Source organism: Gymnodraco acuticeps, unplaced genomic scaffold (genome assembly GCF_902827175.1).
Source record: "Gymnodraco acuticeps unplaced genomic scaffold, fGymAcu1.1, whole genome shotgun sequence".
Lineage (NCBI taxonomy): Eukaryota > Metazoa > Chordata > Actinopteri > Perciformes > Bathydraconidae > Gymnodraco > Gymnodraco acuticeps.
In genome coordinates, this window is record NW_022991680.1 from 304,929 (window position 1) to 322,867 (window position 17,939).

General features: G+C 41.6%; 1 protein-coding gene across 6 annotated transcripts in view; it reads right to left on the reverse strand.

Annotated features, from left to right (window-relative positions):
* Nucleotides 1-17,939, reverse strand: part of clip2 (CAP-GLY domain containing linker protein 2) — a 63,483-nt gene that overhangs the window by 8,794 nt on the left and 36,750 nt on the right. For 4 of the 6 annotated variants that reach the window (XM_034198738.1, XM_034198742.1, XM_034198737.1 and 1 more), the window contains 5 exons: nucleotides 12,054-12,422; nucleotides 10,061-10,618; nucleotides 9,635-9,692; nucleotides 8,428-8,511; nucleotides 5,589-5,745 (listed from right to left, as the gene is read on the reverse strand). In XM_034198738.1, coding sequence (XP_034054629.1) covers nucleotides 5,589-5,745; nucleotides 8,428-8,511; nucleotides 9,635-9,692; nucleotides 10,061-10,618; nucleotides 12,054-12,422 — 1,226 coding nt within the window. Of the gene's footprint in view, nucleotides 1-5,588; nucleotides 5,746-8,427; nucleotides 8,512-9,634; nucleotides 9,693-10,060; nucleotides 10,619-12,053; nucleotides 12,423-15,545; nucleotides 15,597-17,939 lie in introns of all 6 variants that reach the window. The other 2 variants (XM_034198740.1, XM_034198739.1) reach the window with 1 other exon arrangement.

A 17,939-nucleotide genomic window follows, 5' to 3' on the forward strand; every position in this document is an offset into this window, starting at 1 on the left:
ATTGCTGCAGTGACAATGCACAAAAGAAAATATTCTGCTGTAGCCAGAAGCACTTATTTTAAAGCCTTGTAGCATTTACTGACATCATAACCATCAATAATGTAAGAACCGCATAATGTGAGTTAGCCAATAATGTAATACAATTAGACTAATCTGTAGTGTCCTTCAAAATGCATTGTGTAAATGTGAGTGTGCTTAAGGAAGCCATGCACGTCCACACTGATGACTCTCTTTTCACTTGGCTGGATTAACAATGCTAAGTAACAAAAACTAAAATGGCTTTGGGAGTTTGGTGAAAAGTGTGCCAGAAATGAAGAAATGCAACCTGATTCCTGCGGGAATATGTTGTGTCCTCAAAAGACTCTGAGACGCTCTGGTGTGTGTCCTTTCTAGTGTGTGTCTTCTCTAGTGTGTGTCCTTTCTAGTGTGTGTCTTCTCTAGTGTGTGTCCTTTCTAGTGTGTGTCTTCTCTAGTGTGTGTCCTTTCTAGTGTGTGTCTTCTCTAGTGTGTGTCCTTTCTAGTGTGTGTCTTCTCTAGTGTGTGTCCTTTCTAGTGTGTGTCTTCTCTAGTGTGTGTCTTCTCTAGTGTGTGTCCTCTCTAGTGTGTGTCCTTTCTAGTGTGTGTCTTCTCTAGTGTGTGTCCTTTCTAGTGTGTGTCTTCTCTAGTGTGTGTCTTCTCTAGTGTGTGTCTTCGCTAGTGTGTGTCTTCTCTAGTGTGTGTCTTCTCTAGTGTGTGTCCTCTCTAGTGTGTGTCCTTTCTAGTGTGTGTCTTCTCTAGTGTGTGTCCTTTCTAGTGTGTGTCTTCTCTAGTGTGTGTCTTCTCTAGTGTGTGTCTTCGCTAGTGTGTGTCTTCTCTAGTGTGTGTCCTCTCTAGTGTGTGTCCTTTCTAGTGTGTGTCTTCTCTAGTGTGTGTCTTCTCTAGTGTGTGTCTTCTCTAGTGTGTGTCCTCTCTAGTGTGTGTCCTTTCTAGTGTGTGTCTTCTCTAGTGTGTGTCCTTTCTAGTGTGTGTCTTCTCTAGTGTGTGTCCTTTCTAGTGTGTGTCTTCTCTAGTGTGTGTCCTTTCTAGTGTGTGTCTTCTCTAGTGTGTGTCCTTTCTAGTGTGTGTCTTCTCTAGTGTGTGTCTTCTCTAGTGTGTTTCTTCTCTAGTGTGTGTCCTTTCTAGTGTGTGTCTTCTCTAGTGTGTGTCTTCTCTAGTGATTGTCTTCTCTAGTGTGTGTCCTTTCTAGTGTGTGTCTTCTCTAGTGTGTGTCCTTTCTAGTGTGTGTCTTCTCTAGTGTGTGTCTTCTCTAGTGTGTGTCTTCTCTAGTGTGTGTCCTTTCTAGTGTGTGTCTTCTCTAGTGTGTGTCTTCGCTAGTGTGTGTCTTCTCTAGTGTGTGTCTTCTCTAGTGTGTGTCCTTTCTAGTGTGTGTCTTCTCTAGTGTGTGTCTTCTCTAGTGTGTGTCCTCTCTAGTGTGTGTCCTCTCTAGTGTGTGTCCTTTCTAGTGTGTGTCTTCTCTAGTGTGTGTCCTTTCTAGTGTGTGTCTTCTCTAGTGCGCGTCTTCTCTAGTGTATGTCTTCTCTAGTGTGTGTCTTCTCTAGTGTGTGTCCTCTCTAGTGTGTGTCCTTTCTAGTGTGTGTCTTCTCTAGTGTGTGTCTTCTCTAGTGTGTGTCCTTTCTAGTGTGTGTCTTCTCTAGTGTGTGTCTTCTCTAGTGTGTGTCCTCTCTAGTGTGTGTCCTTTCTAGTGTGTGTCTTCTCTAGTGTGTGTCCTTTCTAGTGTGTGTCTTCTCTAGTGTGTGTCTTCGCTAGTGTGTGTCTTCTCTAGTGTGTGTCTTCGCTAGTGTGTGTCTTCTCTAGTGTGTGTCTTCGCTAGTGTGTGTCCTCTCTAGTGTGTGTCCTTTCTAGTGTGTGTCTTCTCTAGTGTGTGTCCTTTCTAGTGTGTGTCTTCTCTAGTGTGTGTCTTCGCTAGTGTGTGTCTTCTCTAGTGTGTGTCTTCGCTAGTGTGTGTCCTCTCTAGTGTGTGTCCTTTCTAGTGTGTGTCTTCTCTAGTGTGTGTCTTCTCTCGTGTGTGTCCTCTCTAGTGTGTGTCTTCGCTAGTGTGTGTCCTCTCTAGTGTGTGTCCTTTCTAGTGTGTGTCTTCTCTAGTGTGTGTCTTCTCTCGTGTGTGTCCTCTCTAGTGTGTGTCCTCTCTAGTGTGTGTCCTCTCTAGTGTGTGTCCTTTCTAGTGTGTGTCTTCTCTAGTGTGTGTCTTCTCTCGTGTGTGTCCTCTCTAGTGTGTGTCCTCTCTAGTGTGGAGAACAGCTTAAATAATTAATATAACAATGAGGTGCACAGGTATTCCCTGTACCTGCCACTTCAGCTACTCATATAATGACCCTTATTAAAGTTTAAAGGTCCCATGTCATGGCCATTTCTAATGATCATATTTCCATTGTTGAGGTCGACTAGAATAGATTTATATTGTGCAATTTTCCAAACTCACATTGGTTTCTCATACAGCATCTCTGTGTAGCATGTGTATTCACTCTCTGTCCTAAACGGCTCGTTGGAGCTCCTGCCCCCCCCCCCTCCCTGTGAGCCCAGTGGCCGTCTGCGAGACAGCGACACACAGCGAAACCCAGCCCGAAACACACACACACACCCGCAGCCTGGCTGGGAGTTTGTGTGTGTGCCCAGGCTGAGTACCGCTGTGTCTCGCTGTCTCGCCGACCCCACACCAGTGAGCCAGCTCACAGTGTCCCGCTCCTCGCAGCAGCGAGCCTCGCAACGTCCCGCCGAGTGTGTGTGTGTGAGGAAGTCCGCGGATTGGTCCAAACGTAACGGCTCTGCAGACGTTACGTCACTATACCCGAAATACGTCACTATACCCAAGAAGAAACAATGGAAGAAGAGAAATCTCCAACGAGGCGTTCAGGTATTTTCTGTGTTAGAGTTTTACTCTCTACCGGGTGCACTTTGAGGGTTTGTGACTCTGCAGACCGTTTACATGCTTAAAACGCTACATAACACACAAGGGGACGGGTCAGAAAAGCATGACATGGGACCTTTAACAGAACTTTGTCTGTTAAATGTTCTGTATCCACAACTAGGCGATAATGACCTGCAGCTGCTGACAGAAATATGAGGATTATACAGTATCTAAGCTGCACTGATCATAAATATCTATGTACAGTATCAAATATGTATAATGTGAAAGGGCTTTCTTGTTGTGACGAACACCCAAAGAATGATCATTTATCTTAGTATCGCTTCAACTCTACGAAGTGTTTTAGTTTCAACAAAAACAAAACATTAACACTGATTTGAAACATGATTTCACTATAATGTAACTCTTTAAAGCAAGTAAACAAACCTACAAGTAAAAGTTATTATAGTTTCTCATGTGGGTAGATTGAGGACCTTAAAAAAAATGGACGTAGTCACTGTGACGTCTCCAATTGGTGTGTGCTCAACTTCGACATTTTGTCTGTCACCTTCTCGGACCAAAAGCATCCCTGTTTTATTCGTCTTTTTCACTGTAAATGTGATCTCAATTTAAGAAATGAACATCCTTCTGAATTGAATAAGACTTTAAACTATAGATGGAGACTATAAACTCTTCCGAAAAATGTTTACTGAGGTTATAATTCGTGTGAGAAGTAGGGTCTTTTCCCTTTTAGTTCCGATAGTTCCTGGAATTTTGCGTTCACACCAAAAAGAGAACTTAGTTCAAGAGAACTTTTCCCCCCTTTTCAGTCCCTGCTAGAGAGCAGGTAATTTCCTGGGGAGAAAAAAGTTCCAATTTCGATTGGCTGCGCGAATTGCAAACCACGCCCCGTAAAACTCTGCAAAGTTTTGTGAAGCCGCCATTTTATTTGCTGGCATTAGCATTATTAGCATTATCCCCGCGCACCAACGGAGAGAGAATAACTTATGGCAACACAAAAGAAAACATGGGAGCGGTGGAGATGAGGAGGTGTCGGCGTTCTGGCGATTTACTCGGAAGGCTTCAGTAGAAGCTGCTGGGAGTCCCAGCAGCTTCTACTGAAGCCAGTCCCCAACTCCGGGGACTTCCGGCCGGGGAGTTTGGGTGGCAGTATACGCCGTGAAGTGGTTTGCGGCCTGCCAGTAAACCCAAAGCAGAAGAAGAAGAAGTGACGTCAGCGGCTTCATTTGCGTAATCTTCCCTCAGGGACTTATTCCGGTGTGAACGCGATCAGCTCTTTAGTTCCATGGGGGTACTAAGTGCTGGGAACTAAGTACGGCAAAGTACTTGGTGTGAAAGCGGCTCTTGACTTTTCAGATGCAGAGACAACGCTTGGGTAAACAATTCACCAGGACACTAATGGCAGGGAGTTACCATTCAATTTCTAGTATGACTACATACGGCAATTTTGAATCAAGTCTCAATAAAAAAGTTTTAAATTATTGTATGGAATTTTCTAACATTGATATGATAGGTTCAATAAGAAACTCCTGAAGTAACTAATGAGTTTTAGTATTATTTTTTTTACTTAGTTTTAATTCATCCTATCATTAAGGCCTACATTATAGCCCAGGGTGTTTCAATATGTTTTTCTAATATGACTTTAGTATTATATTATAAGGCTGTTAAGGGCCCTTAGAGGTGCTATTAATAAGTAATCCCACATGAACAGTGGAAGCAGAATATTCATTATAAGCTTCTGGCGTTAAACTAGAAGCCTAATATTGCTTAATATATTCCTACATTTAATTGCTTACTATTATTTTTTTACAGAACATTTTATTATGTTTTGTTTTAATGCAAAGCTTGAACACAGAACGCATTTCCCTTGTGTTTTTAAGTTATAAAGGAAAGTCTTTTTCTCCCTGCTTCCTCATTAATATCCGTGCTGGAAATTGAAATTGTATTTAACCCCTGGTGTAAGATTCATACAGAATTAGTGACCCTATTAGGAACATAAATTACTTTTAATTTGGCTTTTACATTCAACCTCCACACATGCAAAACAAATGCTTATTTGCCACCCAAGCACCTCTTTTCACCCTCTGTCTGAAACCAGAGCCCAGTCTGCTCTGATTGGTTAGCTGGCCGACTCTGTTGTGATTGGTCAACCACTTAAGAGATGTCCCGCCCCTTAGCCTATCACATACAATGTGTTGGAGCGCTAGCCAATAGAAGCGCGAGTGCGAATTATATTGGAACATCAGAAAGGATGTATCTTTCTGTAAACTTATATAACATAATATGACTGTGTGAATTGCTGCGTTAACCTCATTCCCAATAGAGGAAAAGCATAAAAACAACAACAACAAAAGACAGAAAGCCGACAACAAAGGCTGATACTTTTAAAAGAACAATCTAAAGGAAATAAAACAACAGAGCGGGGCCTGATCGCTCCGCAGGGCGCTGTTATAACTGCAACATTGGCAGTATCCAGATGAAACATTACAAAATGAAATAGCGTGATACAAATATAGCTGAAGATATGTGGATTCAAATCAATACATGGCCTGTGGGCTCCAAGTATCCGTCCATTATCAAATTAATAACATGTTGTACTTCAGTGCGTCATGTCTGCGAGGATCCTTTCTCTCTGGCAGTAAGTGCTGAGGCAGATTGTAAAATCAATGCAGCGCTGTCTGCGTACCTCTCTTTCTTCAGCAGCTCCTGGCTGATATTGACCAGCTGCCCAGATGCATCATGGGACTTCTTGGTCATGGACTCCAGCTCCGACTCCACGCGCACATTCTCCCTCGCCAGAGCCTCGGCTTTCTTCTCTCCGGAGCGCACCTTCCCCTCCAGAGCTGAAGGAAGGGAAATAAGAAGGAGGAGAACATTTGAATTTAAAGGTCTCCTATCATGCTATTTTTAGGCATATATTTTGGCTCTCAGATATATGCAAATATATCAAAATATATATATGATGTGTTTTGCTCAAAATACCAAACAGATCATGCATTTTAGACGGAGCTGATCCAGATTTGCAATATTACGTCATATCGGACGCAAATCTGGATCAGCTCCCCGTTTTTAGAGATTTGGGTACGGAGGAAAAGAGAGAGGGTTTTATTTTCAATATATTCAGCATTATTTATGATAATGTTATTTAGAAATTCATTTAAACACCTTGTATAAATTGTTAAAACAATATTATGTCATATTTCATGACGTAATGTTTGTTATATTACATGATATTAGATGAGATAAGATTGACTTTATTAAAGCCAAATTAGGAACAAAATGTATAACAGCAACAATGCATGTGAAGTCATCTTTCTGTGCAAAAATATATGTTACCTAAAGTAATAAGGCTTCAGGTAGTATGATCTCCCACTTTAGGCGCGTTCACACTGCAGTACTTTTCCCACTTTAGAAAAAAACTCCCAAAAAAGTTTTGTGAAGCCGCCATTTTATTTTCCTCGCATTAGCATTATTAGCATTAGCCCAGCGCACAAACGGAGAGAGACTAACTTATGGCAACACAAAAGAAAACACGGGGGCGGTGGAGATGAGGAGGTGTCGGCGTTCTGGCGTTCTGGCGATTTACTCGGAAGGCTTCAGTAGAAGCTGCTGGGAGTCCCAGCAGCTTCTACTGAAGCCAGTCCCCAACTCCGGGGACTTCCGGCCGGGGACTTCGGGTGGCAGTATACGCCGTGAAGTTCCGGTGTGAATGCGATCTGTACTTAGTTCATGAGAACTAAAGAGTTCTCATGAACTAAGTTCTGATGAACCTTTGTGGGAAAAGTACTGCGGTGTGAAAGCGCCTAAAATTACGACTGTATTTGTGTTATTTCTTTTTTTAATATTGTGCTGGTATTCCTCTACTTCTATTCCTTCAAACACAAAGATAAAAAGACCGACTTCACTGTACACTTTGTGACCCATAACTGAATAATCCTCCGCTTTGTGTCTCTTTATTGCTGTTAAAATATTCACTGTCTGTTCTTCAAAGTGTGTCAATGTGATTATCCGAGCTACATGAAGTAGTGTTTTGGGTCCCTTTGAAGTGATGGGAGTTTTCAAAGACCGCCTTTGACAGATTTCTCAGCGCTGATCAAAGAATGAAACAGTGAAGATGAACACAAAATGAAGTGAAGCCTGCAGTCAATAACACACAGGGCACAGCACAGAGAACTACAATGATGTGACACTTAAAACACTTAAAATGCTCTTTATCTATGACTCAGTTAACGAGTTTACAAAATGAGAAATATGTCAGATTTCCTCCAAAACAAAAGTCAATTTGACTGACGGCCAGGAGATGATTCAACCAATAGCGTCATTTATGGCAAAACACTGCAATTCCCCTGCAGGCATTGAAGGATTACTGAACGGAACAAAAAAAGACATGTACCAACCATGAAGAGATGCTAAATGACACAAAAAGAAACATCAAAAGGCTACAAACAAAACACAGCTGGAAATAGACTCACAAAAGGACACAAAAACAACTTCAAAGACACCCAAAAAGACGACCAAAAGAGAAAAACAAGCACACACAAAAGGAGCAAAACACTCTAAACGAACACAGACACACAACCCAACCACAGAGATAGAATCATAGGGAAACCCTCTTTAATGGTCACACATGCAGAGCACACAGCACACACAGTGACATGTGTTCTCTGCTTTTAACCCATCCTAGTACCAGGAGTCTAGAACTAGGAGTCTAGCACCAGGAGTCTAGTACCAGACTCCTGAGACTAGTACCAGGAGTCTAGTACCAGGAGTTTAGTACCAGGAGTCTAGTACCAGACTCCTGAGACTAGTACCAGGAGTCTAGTACCAGGAGTCTAGTACCAGGAGTCTAGCACCAGGAGTCTAGTACCAGACTCCTGAGTCTAGCACCAGGAGTTTAGTACCAGGAGTCTAGTACCAGACTCCTGAGACTAGTACCAGGAGTCTAGTACCAGGAGTCTAGTACCAGGAGTCTAGCACCAGGAGTCTAGTACCAGACTCCTGAGTCTAGCACCAGGAGTCTAGTACCAGGAGTCTAGTACCAGGAGTCTAGCACCAGGAGTCTAGCACCAGGAGTCTAGTACCAGGAGTCTAGTACTAGACTCCTGAGTCTAGCACCAGGAGTCTAGCACCAGACTCCTGAGTCTAGCACCAGGAGTCTAGTACCAGGAGTCTAGTACCAGACTCCTGAGTCTAGCACCAGGAGTCTAGTACCAGACTCCTGAGTCTAGCACCAGGAGTCTAGTACCAAGAGTCTAGTACCAGACTCCTGAGACTAGTACCAGGAGTCTAGTACCAGGAGTCTAGTACCAGACTCCTGAGTCTAGCACCAGGAGTCTAGTACCAGGAGTCTAGTACCAGGAGTCTAGTACCAGCACCAGGAGTCTAGGAGTAGTGGGCAGCTATTGTACAACTATCTTTTCCTGTTTGTAAAATCAATGCTATTGTGTGTGAAAATAAAGGAGCTCTCTATAGAGGTTACAGTATTGACAGATTTCTTTCTTTCTTCTTTGGAAAATGACATTTACCTCCGATCTGGGATTTGAGGCCTTCCACCTGGGAAGTGAGGGTCGTCACCTCTTTCTCCCTCTTCATCAACTTCTCCATCGTTTCTGAAGATACACAAAACAACAGTCAGTGTGTTTTGAGGATGCAATGTTCAAGAAACCACAATTAGTGACTGACACAAGCTCTAAGGCAAATCAACGCAGTCCATAAGAGGCTTTAAGTTACTTATTAGCCGCTTTCACACCAAGTACTTTGCAGTACTTAGTTCCCAGTACTTAGTTCATGAGAACTCTTTAGTTCTCATGAACTAAGTACAGATCATGTTCACACCGGAATAAGTCCCTGAGGGAGGATTAGGCAAATGAAGCCGCTGACGTCACTTCTTCTTCTTCCGTTTTGGGTTTACTGGCAGGCCGCAAACCACTTCACGGCGTATACTGCCACGCGAAGTCCCCGGCCGGAAGTCCCCGGCCGGAAGTCCCCGGCCGGAAGTCCCCGGAGTTGGGGACTGGCTTCAGTAGAAGCTGCTGGGACTCCCAGCAGCTTCTACTGAAGCCTTCCGAGTAAATCGCCAGAACGCCGACACCTCCTCATCTCCACCGCTCCCATGTTTTCTTTTGTGTTGCCATAAGTTAGTCTCTCTGCGTTTGTGCGCTGGGCTAATGCTAATAATGCTAATGGACCTTTTCAGTCCCTGCTCTCTGGCAGGGACTGAAAAGGGGGTAAAAAGGTTCTCATGAACTAAGTTCTAGTTCCGGATTTTTTTGGTGTGAAGTACGCAACGTTTTCAAGAACTATCGGAACTAAAGTGAGAAAAGTACTCCGGTGTGAAAGCGCCTATTGTCTCCAAAGTTACATTAGGATTTCTGAAAATCTTATAATACTGAATACTTGGTGGACAGATCTCCTTTATGTCAAGGGAGCCATATTTTGTTATGGCGATTTCAGCCAGTATGAACTCTTATTATCTTTATTTTAAATGCTAGAATTGATGGTGAGAAAATAAAGTAAGTGGCAGAAATAAGAATTGCTCAGTATTTGTATAAACTAATAGAACATGTATTCTGAACAGTAAAGGGGTTTCATTATAACTTCAATAACTGTTTTAAATATTTGTTTCTATAACTCGAGAAATGATTGGCATGGAGCAGAATATACATTAATATTTGTAAAATACAAACTAAAGTATATGCATATGTTTTGATGATAATAAATGGACGTTGATACCTTCGACATTCTGTTTTAGCTTCATCTTTTCTTCTGTAATGTCGTTGTCCTCTATCACCTGAAAAAGGATTAAGTATTAAAGCTTAAACCAAAGCAGTGACAGCATATCAACACTTAGTTATCTCATCAATCAATCAAAGTGTATTTATACAGCTTCATATCACAAGTTTTACATTAGTCTCAGTGGGCTTTACAGTTTATACAGAATATGAATATGATTACGACGACCTCTGTCTTTACATCTTCACAACGGACAAGGAAAAACTGCAAAAGAAACCCCAAAGTTAATGGGGGAAAAACTGAAGAAACCTCTGGGAGAGCAAGAGAGGAGGATCTCTCTTCCAGTACGGACACATGTAGAAAAAATAATACATTCACAACACAGATAGTCCAAAGAAATCTCCTCTTATCTCCTGTGAGACTCACGTTAGCATCGTTGGAGGTGTAGCGGTCGGCCTGCGTTGCCTGCAGCTGATTGGCCGTCACCCTCAGCTGCTCCTCCAGCTTCTGGATCTCCTGCTGGCTCTCGGCCTGGGCGTTCTGCAGCGCCTGGTAGTCGCTCATCTTCTTCTCCGACAGCTCCAGCCTCTCTCTCAGCTCCTCTGAGTTCCTGTCCTTCTCCATGTGGATCTTCTCCACCTCGGCCAGCCGTCGCTCCGCCCTCTGCAGCTTCTCTCCGGCCTCCTCCAGGGCCTTCCTGCTGCTCTTGGCCTCCGCCTCGCTCCTCCAGCTCTGGCTCCCCTTGTCCAGCTGCTCTTTGGCCTCCGCCAGGCGGGTGCAGAAGTCTTCGCGCTCCTTGGTGAGGATGGCTGCTTCGATCTTGTGTTTGGCCTTCAGGTTCTCCACCTCCAGCTGGTGCTCCGTCTTCAGGCTCTCCAGAGAGGCCTGCTCGGGGCCTCCTGCCGCGGGGTGATCCCCGGACAGAGAGGCCTTCAGGTCCTCCAGGGAACGCTGGTGCTGGACCACCAAGGAGTCAAATTTATCCTGCAGAGGGAAGGAAGGGGAAATATTAGATACGGAGCTCCTCAAGATCTTACAGAGCTGAACCCAGATCAAATGCACACTGAAGGCGCTTTGAGCAGGTTTTCTCTCAGTGATTGTGATGTCATGTTAAATGTTTGTTTGTCATGTATTGTGTCTTGATATTTGTCTGTTGATGTTACACATGGAGCTGCTGTGATGCAAGTCACATTTCAGACTTGATCTGACCATTAAAGTATTATCGTATCATATTGTCTTTAAATTATATTTTGGAGGCTTTTTTTGTTGTTAAAAATGTTTAAATTTGTTTTTGATTTCATATCAATGTAACAAATGGTGTTATTTCTCCCTCTCCCTTGCTGCAACAACGTATGAGACTTACTTTAATAGAGCATGGTAATGAAAGATCTTCAGGTTCCTAGCTTTCCATTTGTCTAATGTGTTTTATTATTTATTTAACCCTGAAAATCCCATCTTTCTATATGTTTTTATTTGTTTGTAGTTATTGTTTAATTTAATTTAATTAATTAAATTAATTGTTTAATTATTGTTGTATTATTGTACTCCTATTGTGTTATTCTATATTGTATTTGTTCCCTGTACAGCACTTTGGTCAACTGAGGTTGTTTAAAATATGCATATAAATAAATAAGATAATATAAGACTTTATTTATCCCGAAGGAAATTGTTGTGCCAGAGTTACAAAATACAATAAACACAATAAAACTGTACACTAAAAGTGCAGCAAAAAGAGCAATTAAACATCTACAGACAACATGAAACATAGAAACATAGATGGTCACACAATCAATGCAATTATTAGCAGTATTTAGTAGTTAGTAGTGCAAAAAATAAAACGTAGTGGCAGTTACGTAATTGCACGTTATCGTAGCATTATTAATAATACTAATAATAATATTGCACATAGTTATATAGCAGCGAGTGTATTGTAATGATGGTAATTATATTGATATGTATATTGCACATAGTGTTGGTGTGGAAGTTCTCAGTGCCCTTTACTTAGGGGTGAAGAGTTAAAGAGTTTGATTGCCACTGGGAGGAAAGACCTCCTGTGGCGCTGTGTGGTGGTCTTCGGTGATATCATATAAATAAAGATTGAGATTGTCTTCTTCAGCATAAAATCCATTCCCACATTCCCACAGCTCTCTGATCAGTTTGCGTTGAACAGAAAACCTTCCAGGTGTCCAACGTATGAGACTTACTGTGATAGAGCATGGTAATGAAAGTTCTAAGCCCTGATGCATTTTCACAATTCATTTTTTTGCTGATCTTCAGGTTTCCCAGCTCTCTATGCGTCTCATATTTTTGCCTTTAACTTTTTTCCTGAATATCCCTTGTCTTCTCCAGAATGAAATCCTATCCTATCCTGACTGACTGATTCCCACAGCTCTCTGATCAGTTTGCGTTGGACAGATACCTTCCAGGTGTCCATCATCTGCACGTTCTCCCTGTTTGCGTCCTGGACCTTCAGCTTCACCTCGCTCAGCTCCCGGCTCTTGTTCTCCAGCTCGGCCCTCAGCTCAGCGACCTCCTGCCGCCTCTCCTCTAGCTCCGCCTCGTGCTTCTCCCTCAGCTCGCTGCTCTCCTTGTTGTGCTCGCGGCCCGCAGAGGCCAGCTGTACTCGCAGGATGAGGGTCTCGGGCTCGGACCCCGGGGCCTCGTCACCGTCCTCCTGCTGGGAGTCGGACCCTCGGAGCTTCACCTGCAGGTTCTCCATCTCCGCCCTCCGGAGGCTCAGCTCCTCCTCCAGCTGCACGATGCGACTCTGCTCCTCAACCGTGGTTTGCTGACGAGAAAAAAATAACATGGTCACTGTCGCTGAAAATAAATCTGATGGTTGCTTCGAAAGAACGACTAAGAAACACCCTGAAGCTGAACGACGTCATTCCAAAGAACAGAGGTGGGAAGTAACTGAGTACATTTGCTCAAGTACTGGACTTAAATACAATTTTGAGGTACTTTACGTGACTAACGTGACGTCTATTTTCTTTATCAGCTATACTTTTATGCCCTCCAGCTTCTACTAATTGAGTTTGAATGTTTTTTTTCATCAATTGTCTGTATTAATATCGTGTTAGTAGAATAATAAAAGTCAATTTATGCTATTTTATACTTCTAAAAGGGAGATAATTTAATTTTACTCCACTACATTTATTAACAGCTTTAGCTACTGTTAACAAAATGCATCTCTAACAATTCAACTAGTGGACTAACTTTTTAAGTCAAAAAAAGAGTAAAATTGCTTAAATATTTGACAGAAAGTCCATCAGAGCTTTGCTTATCACATTATCTAGAAATATCACATGTATAATAATGAATATATAGGGAGGCTGTGGCTCAGTGGGTAGTGTGCTTTTCCTGTACTTTTACTTTGATAATACTTTTGTACTTTTACTTGAGTAAGATTAACAATGCAGGATTTGTAATGAAGTATTTTGACAATAATGTATTAGTACTTTTACTCAAGTATAGCATCTGAATACTTCTTCCACCTCTGCTAAAGAATAAGTGAGTCAGCAATAAGGAAATGAAAGGGAAACCCCGAAGATCTTTGTAAAGACTGGAAACAGTTAAAAGCATACGAGACATTCAGCGTGTGGACAGTGACAAAGTGAAACGTTAAAACTCCCTGCTGGACGACTTCTTAGACAAAAGATGATACAAAGAATTACTCAGTATGTATTCATGTCCTACTTAGAGCATGAGATTGTAATATTAATGGGACATCCTTTCTGTTTCAGTATGGATTAAAGAAGTAAGATTTAACGATAACGATTTTAGGCGGCCGAGATACAGATTGTTTCGGACAGGCTGGCCGAAACAAAGAAGTATCTGCAGAGAGTATTAGAGCTGACAGCGGTTTAATAAAAGAGGATTTTCCACTCGAATGTAACGGAGGCTACACCCACTGACACTTCACATGATCTATCGTTCACTATGAATATACGGCAAGGATCTAAAACTGCGTTAGAGATCAAAGCAAGAACTGCAAAGTCAAATACTGACAAAACACATTTAGGCACTTCGAGTACCATAAGAACCCGGACCCTACTTTTGAGAAAATTAAGGGGAACATAATTTAGACCACATTTCTGACAAGAACCCCCCCTAGTGTCAAATATCTGAAATGTGACATATATGTCCCATTGATGGGCTTTAATGGTAAAATAACTCTTATTTATAACTTAATTAATGAGGATAATTTTTTGGTTTAAATTAGTTTGAACATTCTTTGAATTGAAGAATAAGAACATTAACTCAATATAATTGAATCAGCTAAATTAACTGAGCAGATCATAATCATATTTCTATGTCACTTTGGGTTTACTGTGAAAGCTTAGGGTTAAAGTCCCGATCAGTGTCACAGCAATGTTTGTCTCATTTGTTTCATATCAATTTGATCAAGAAATGTTTCCACAACAGGTTCAATGTAATAAAGGACATGTTATGTAAGCATTTTAATTCTTAAAATAGCTTGAATTTCACCTTTAGCAACAAACAAAAAAAGCTTTTGAAATGTAGCTCGTTATGTCACATGTGTTAGCCTGGCACATGGACATCTTGGACATGTTGTCATGGGAACACTAAATCACATGACCTGGCCCATGTCCCACCACTGTTCAGTGTGTGTCACTTAGGGACTTCATGAGATAAAAACAAGGCTAAAGCTGTATAAGGAACCTTCCAGAACATTTAAAGTTCATGTGACACCCGTGTCATGGTGGGTCCTTATGGGGTAAAGCCTCATTATTAGATCTTTGGGGGACATTTTTCCGCCACTAGTAGTCATTTGGAGTAATTGAACACCTGATGAATGTTCATTTAATATTCAGCACCTTGAGGAGGTTAGGTTTGTCAGTTAGTAAGTAGGATTAGCAAAAATACATTGGACTGATTTCTTGATACTCGGTAAAAAGGTGGAATTCAAACGCACATTTTAAACTATTTAAATTGTAAATGAATTGATTCAGAAGGGAAATGTTTTTGCAGATGTGACAAACAATTCACCAGCTGAAGAGGATCATAGAGTCACCCAGAAATGATGATTCTGATCCCTAAATGTTCAATTCAGATTAAAAGTGCTTACATTTGCTTTTTTTATTCGGTGCCTCGAAGGAGCGTAGGAGTGTGTGTTTGTCTTTTGTTTTACATTTAACTCGAAGCATTAACAACTTAAATGCAGTTACAGTTATCAAATGCAATCTGATTTACCTGTCGTATAATACAGACCTACTGTATATCATTGTGCCAAGTTCGTTTAGTAAATAAATTAAGTTAATAAGTCAGTTAATTTGACAGTAAATCATTTTGAAGAACGTTGAGTTATGGACATTTTAACACATTTTCCTTTTATCTGATAAATATTTTACATTTCTGTGAATAATCTGGCCAGAGGAACAAGCTTGTTGAGAGGAGTACCATCAAAGTTCTGGCAATAATAATGATTACAATTTACCAACAGATGAAAACAAACACTACATTTGTGTATCATGCTGCTGCAGCTCGTCATTCATTGTATCTGTTTCATCCAAAGACATACAACTAAGGAGCATAAGGGTCACCGTGTCACTGTCCAAAGATGTGAGCGCACAGCAGATGAGAGGAGAGCCATTCTCTGATCAGACGCAAGCAGCCAAGCAAATACAAAGAAACACAATGAAGCCTAAATAACATCAAAAGGAGGTAAGAAAGACGATTTAAAGTGTTAACTTCAACCTGGCAAACCAACTACCAGACCCCAGAGTTACTAGTGCATCCCTATGACCAGAAGTGTCCTGCACAGCATTCAGAGTGAGGCACAGCACACAGGAGAAGTAAAAAGAGTCTGTGCAGGATCCTCGTCCCTGACAGCCTCTGAAGTGGAGAATTGAGATCAAAAGCCAAAAACAAGATCTTTTTTTTTGTTCACCTTGGTTCTCTTACCCAACCTCAAGGATGCTGCATCATGAGAGCCTCTCCCCTGTTGGCAGAAGCAGATTTACTGCATGCGAGTCAAAGCCTTTGTGTTACCTTTTGATGTCAATTGAAAGCTCGTACGGTTTGATTTGTGCTCCTGCTGTCAATTATTGAAGAGGCTGCGCGTCGAAGCGGTGCTTCACTGATGCTACCTGGAGCCAAACGTGTCTTACATCAGGGATGGATCACATTAACAATTCAGCGATCTCTCATGTGTCACTGAGGTGAAAGGATGTTGTACACGTAACATCCTGGCATCTACAAAGCCAGCTGGCGACTCATCTGATGGACAAGCTTTGAATAAAAGATGATAAATCATAATTCAAAGCAGCAACAGAAGACATGAGGCTGAAGCTCTGCGTCAGACATGAGGAGCATCACTGGAGCCATGATGTGATGATGATGAAGGAGGAGGAGACAGATGAAGGCTTTTTTCTCACTATGTTTCATAACTTTCTATAAGAAAAATCGACGAGTCTAAATCAGACCTTTACTTAAAGATGAGGGGGGGACGTATGGTATTTTTCTTATTCCAGCAGATTCTTAAGAAAGTGCTGAGAGGCAAGTGAGAAAAAAGCAGGCGATGCATTTTTGATATCAATTGTTTTCTTTCCTGTGTTTATGAGTTCTTGTATATTTTGCACGTCTCTGCACAACGCCACCTCTTATAAAACTTCACAGCCCTTTCAATTTAAATTCTGATGTACCAGCATCTTCTTTGGAGTAACGTATCATAATTGTATTGTACATTTTTACAACTTCATTCCTTTTACTGTGTTAATGTTAATGCTATAACCATTTTACCCCAAATAATGTCTTTATGTGAAGCTACAGGCCAATAAACCTGATTCTGAAAATGAAAAGTTGGGCAAAAAATGTTTTGTCATATAAACAAATATTGCATTTTCTTTCATTGTTGTTGTAATACTCATTTTGGCCACAAGAGGCTGCGTGTGCTAACACACTCAAATATATTACTTTAGTAGAACAATCATTTAGACCAGATTTAAAGGTGACCTATTATGCAGAATGAACTTCTTCATGTCTCTCCTACATCAACATGTGTCCCCTCTTCTTCATGTCTCTTCTACATCAACATGTGTCCCCTCTTCTTCATGTCTCTTCTACATCAACATGTGTCCCCTCTTCTTCATGTCTCTTCTACATCAACATGTGTCCCCTCTTCTTAATGTCTCTTCTACATCAACATGTGTCCCCTCTTCTTCATGTCTCTTCTACATCAACATGTGTCCCTTCTTCTTCATGTCTCTTCTACATCAACATGTGTCCCCTCTTCTTCATGTCTCTTCTACATCAACATGTGTCCCCTCTTCTTCATGTCTCTTCTAAATCAACATGTGTCCCCTCTTCTTCATGTCTCTTCTACATCAACATGTGTCCCCTCTTCTTCATGTCTCTTCTACATCAACACATGTCCCCTCTTCTTCATGTCTCTTCTACATCAACATGTGTCCCCTCTTCTTCATGTCTCTTCTAAATCAACATGTGTCCCCTCTTCTTCCTGTCTCTTCTACATCAACATGTGTCCCCTCTTCTTCATATCTCTTCTACATCAACACGTGTCCCCTCTTCTTCATATCTCTTCTACATCAACACGTGTCCCCTCTTCTTCATGTCTCTTCTACATCAACATGTGTCCCCTCTTCTTCATGTCTCTTCTACATCAACACGTGTCCCCTCTTCTTCATGTCTCTTCTACATCAAACACGTGTCCCCTCTTCTTCATGTCTCTTCTACATCAACACGTGTCCCCTCTTCTTCATGTCTCTTCTACATCAACATGTGTCCCCTCTTCTTCATGTCTCTTCTACATCAAACATGTGTCCCCTCTTCTTCATGTCTCTTCTACATCAACATGTGTCCCCTCTTCTTCATGTCTCTTCTACATCAACATGTGTCCCCTCTTCTTCATGTCTCTTCTACATCAACATGTGTCCCCTCTTCTTCATGTCTCTTCTTCATCAACATGTGTCCCCTCTTCTTCATGTCTCTTTTACATCAACACGTGTCCCCTCTTCTTCATGTCCCTTCTACATCAACATGTGTCCCCTCTTCTTCATGTCTCCTCTACATCAACATGTGTCCCCTCTTCTCATGTCTCCTCTACATCAACATGTGTCCCCTCTTCTTCATGTCTCCTCTACATCAACATGTGTCCCCTCTTCTTCATGTCTCTTTTACATCAAACATGTGTCCCCTCTTCTTCATGTCTCTTCTACATCAACATGTGTCCCCTCTTCTCCATGTCTCTTCTACAATCAACATGTGTCCCCTCTTCTTCATGTCTCTTTTACATCAACACGTGTCCCCTCTTCTTCATGTCCCT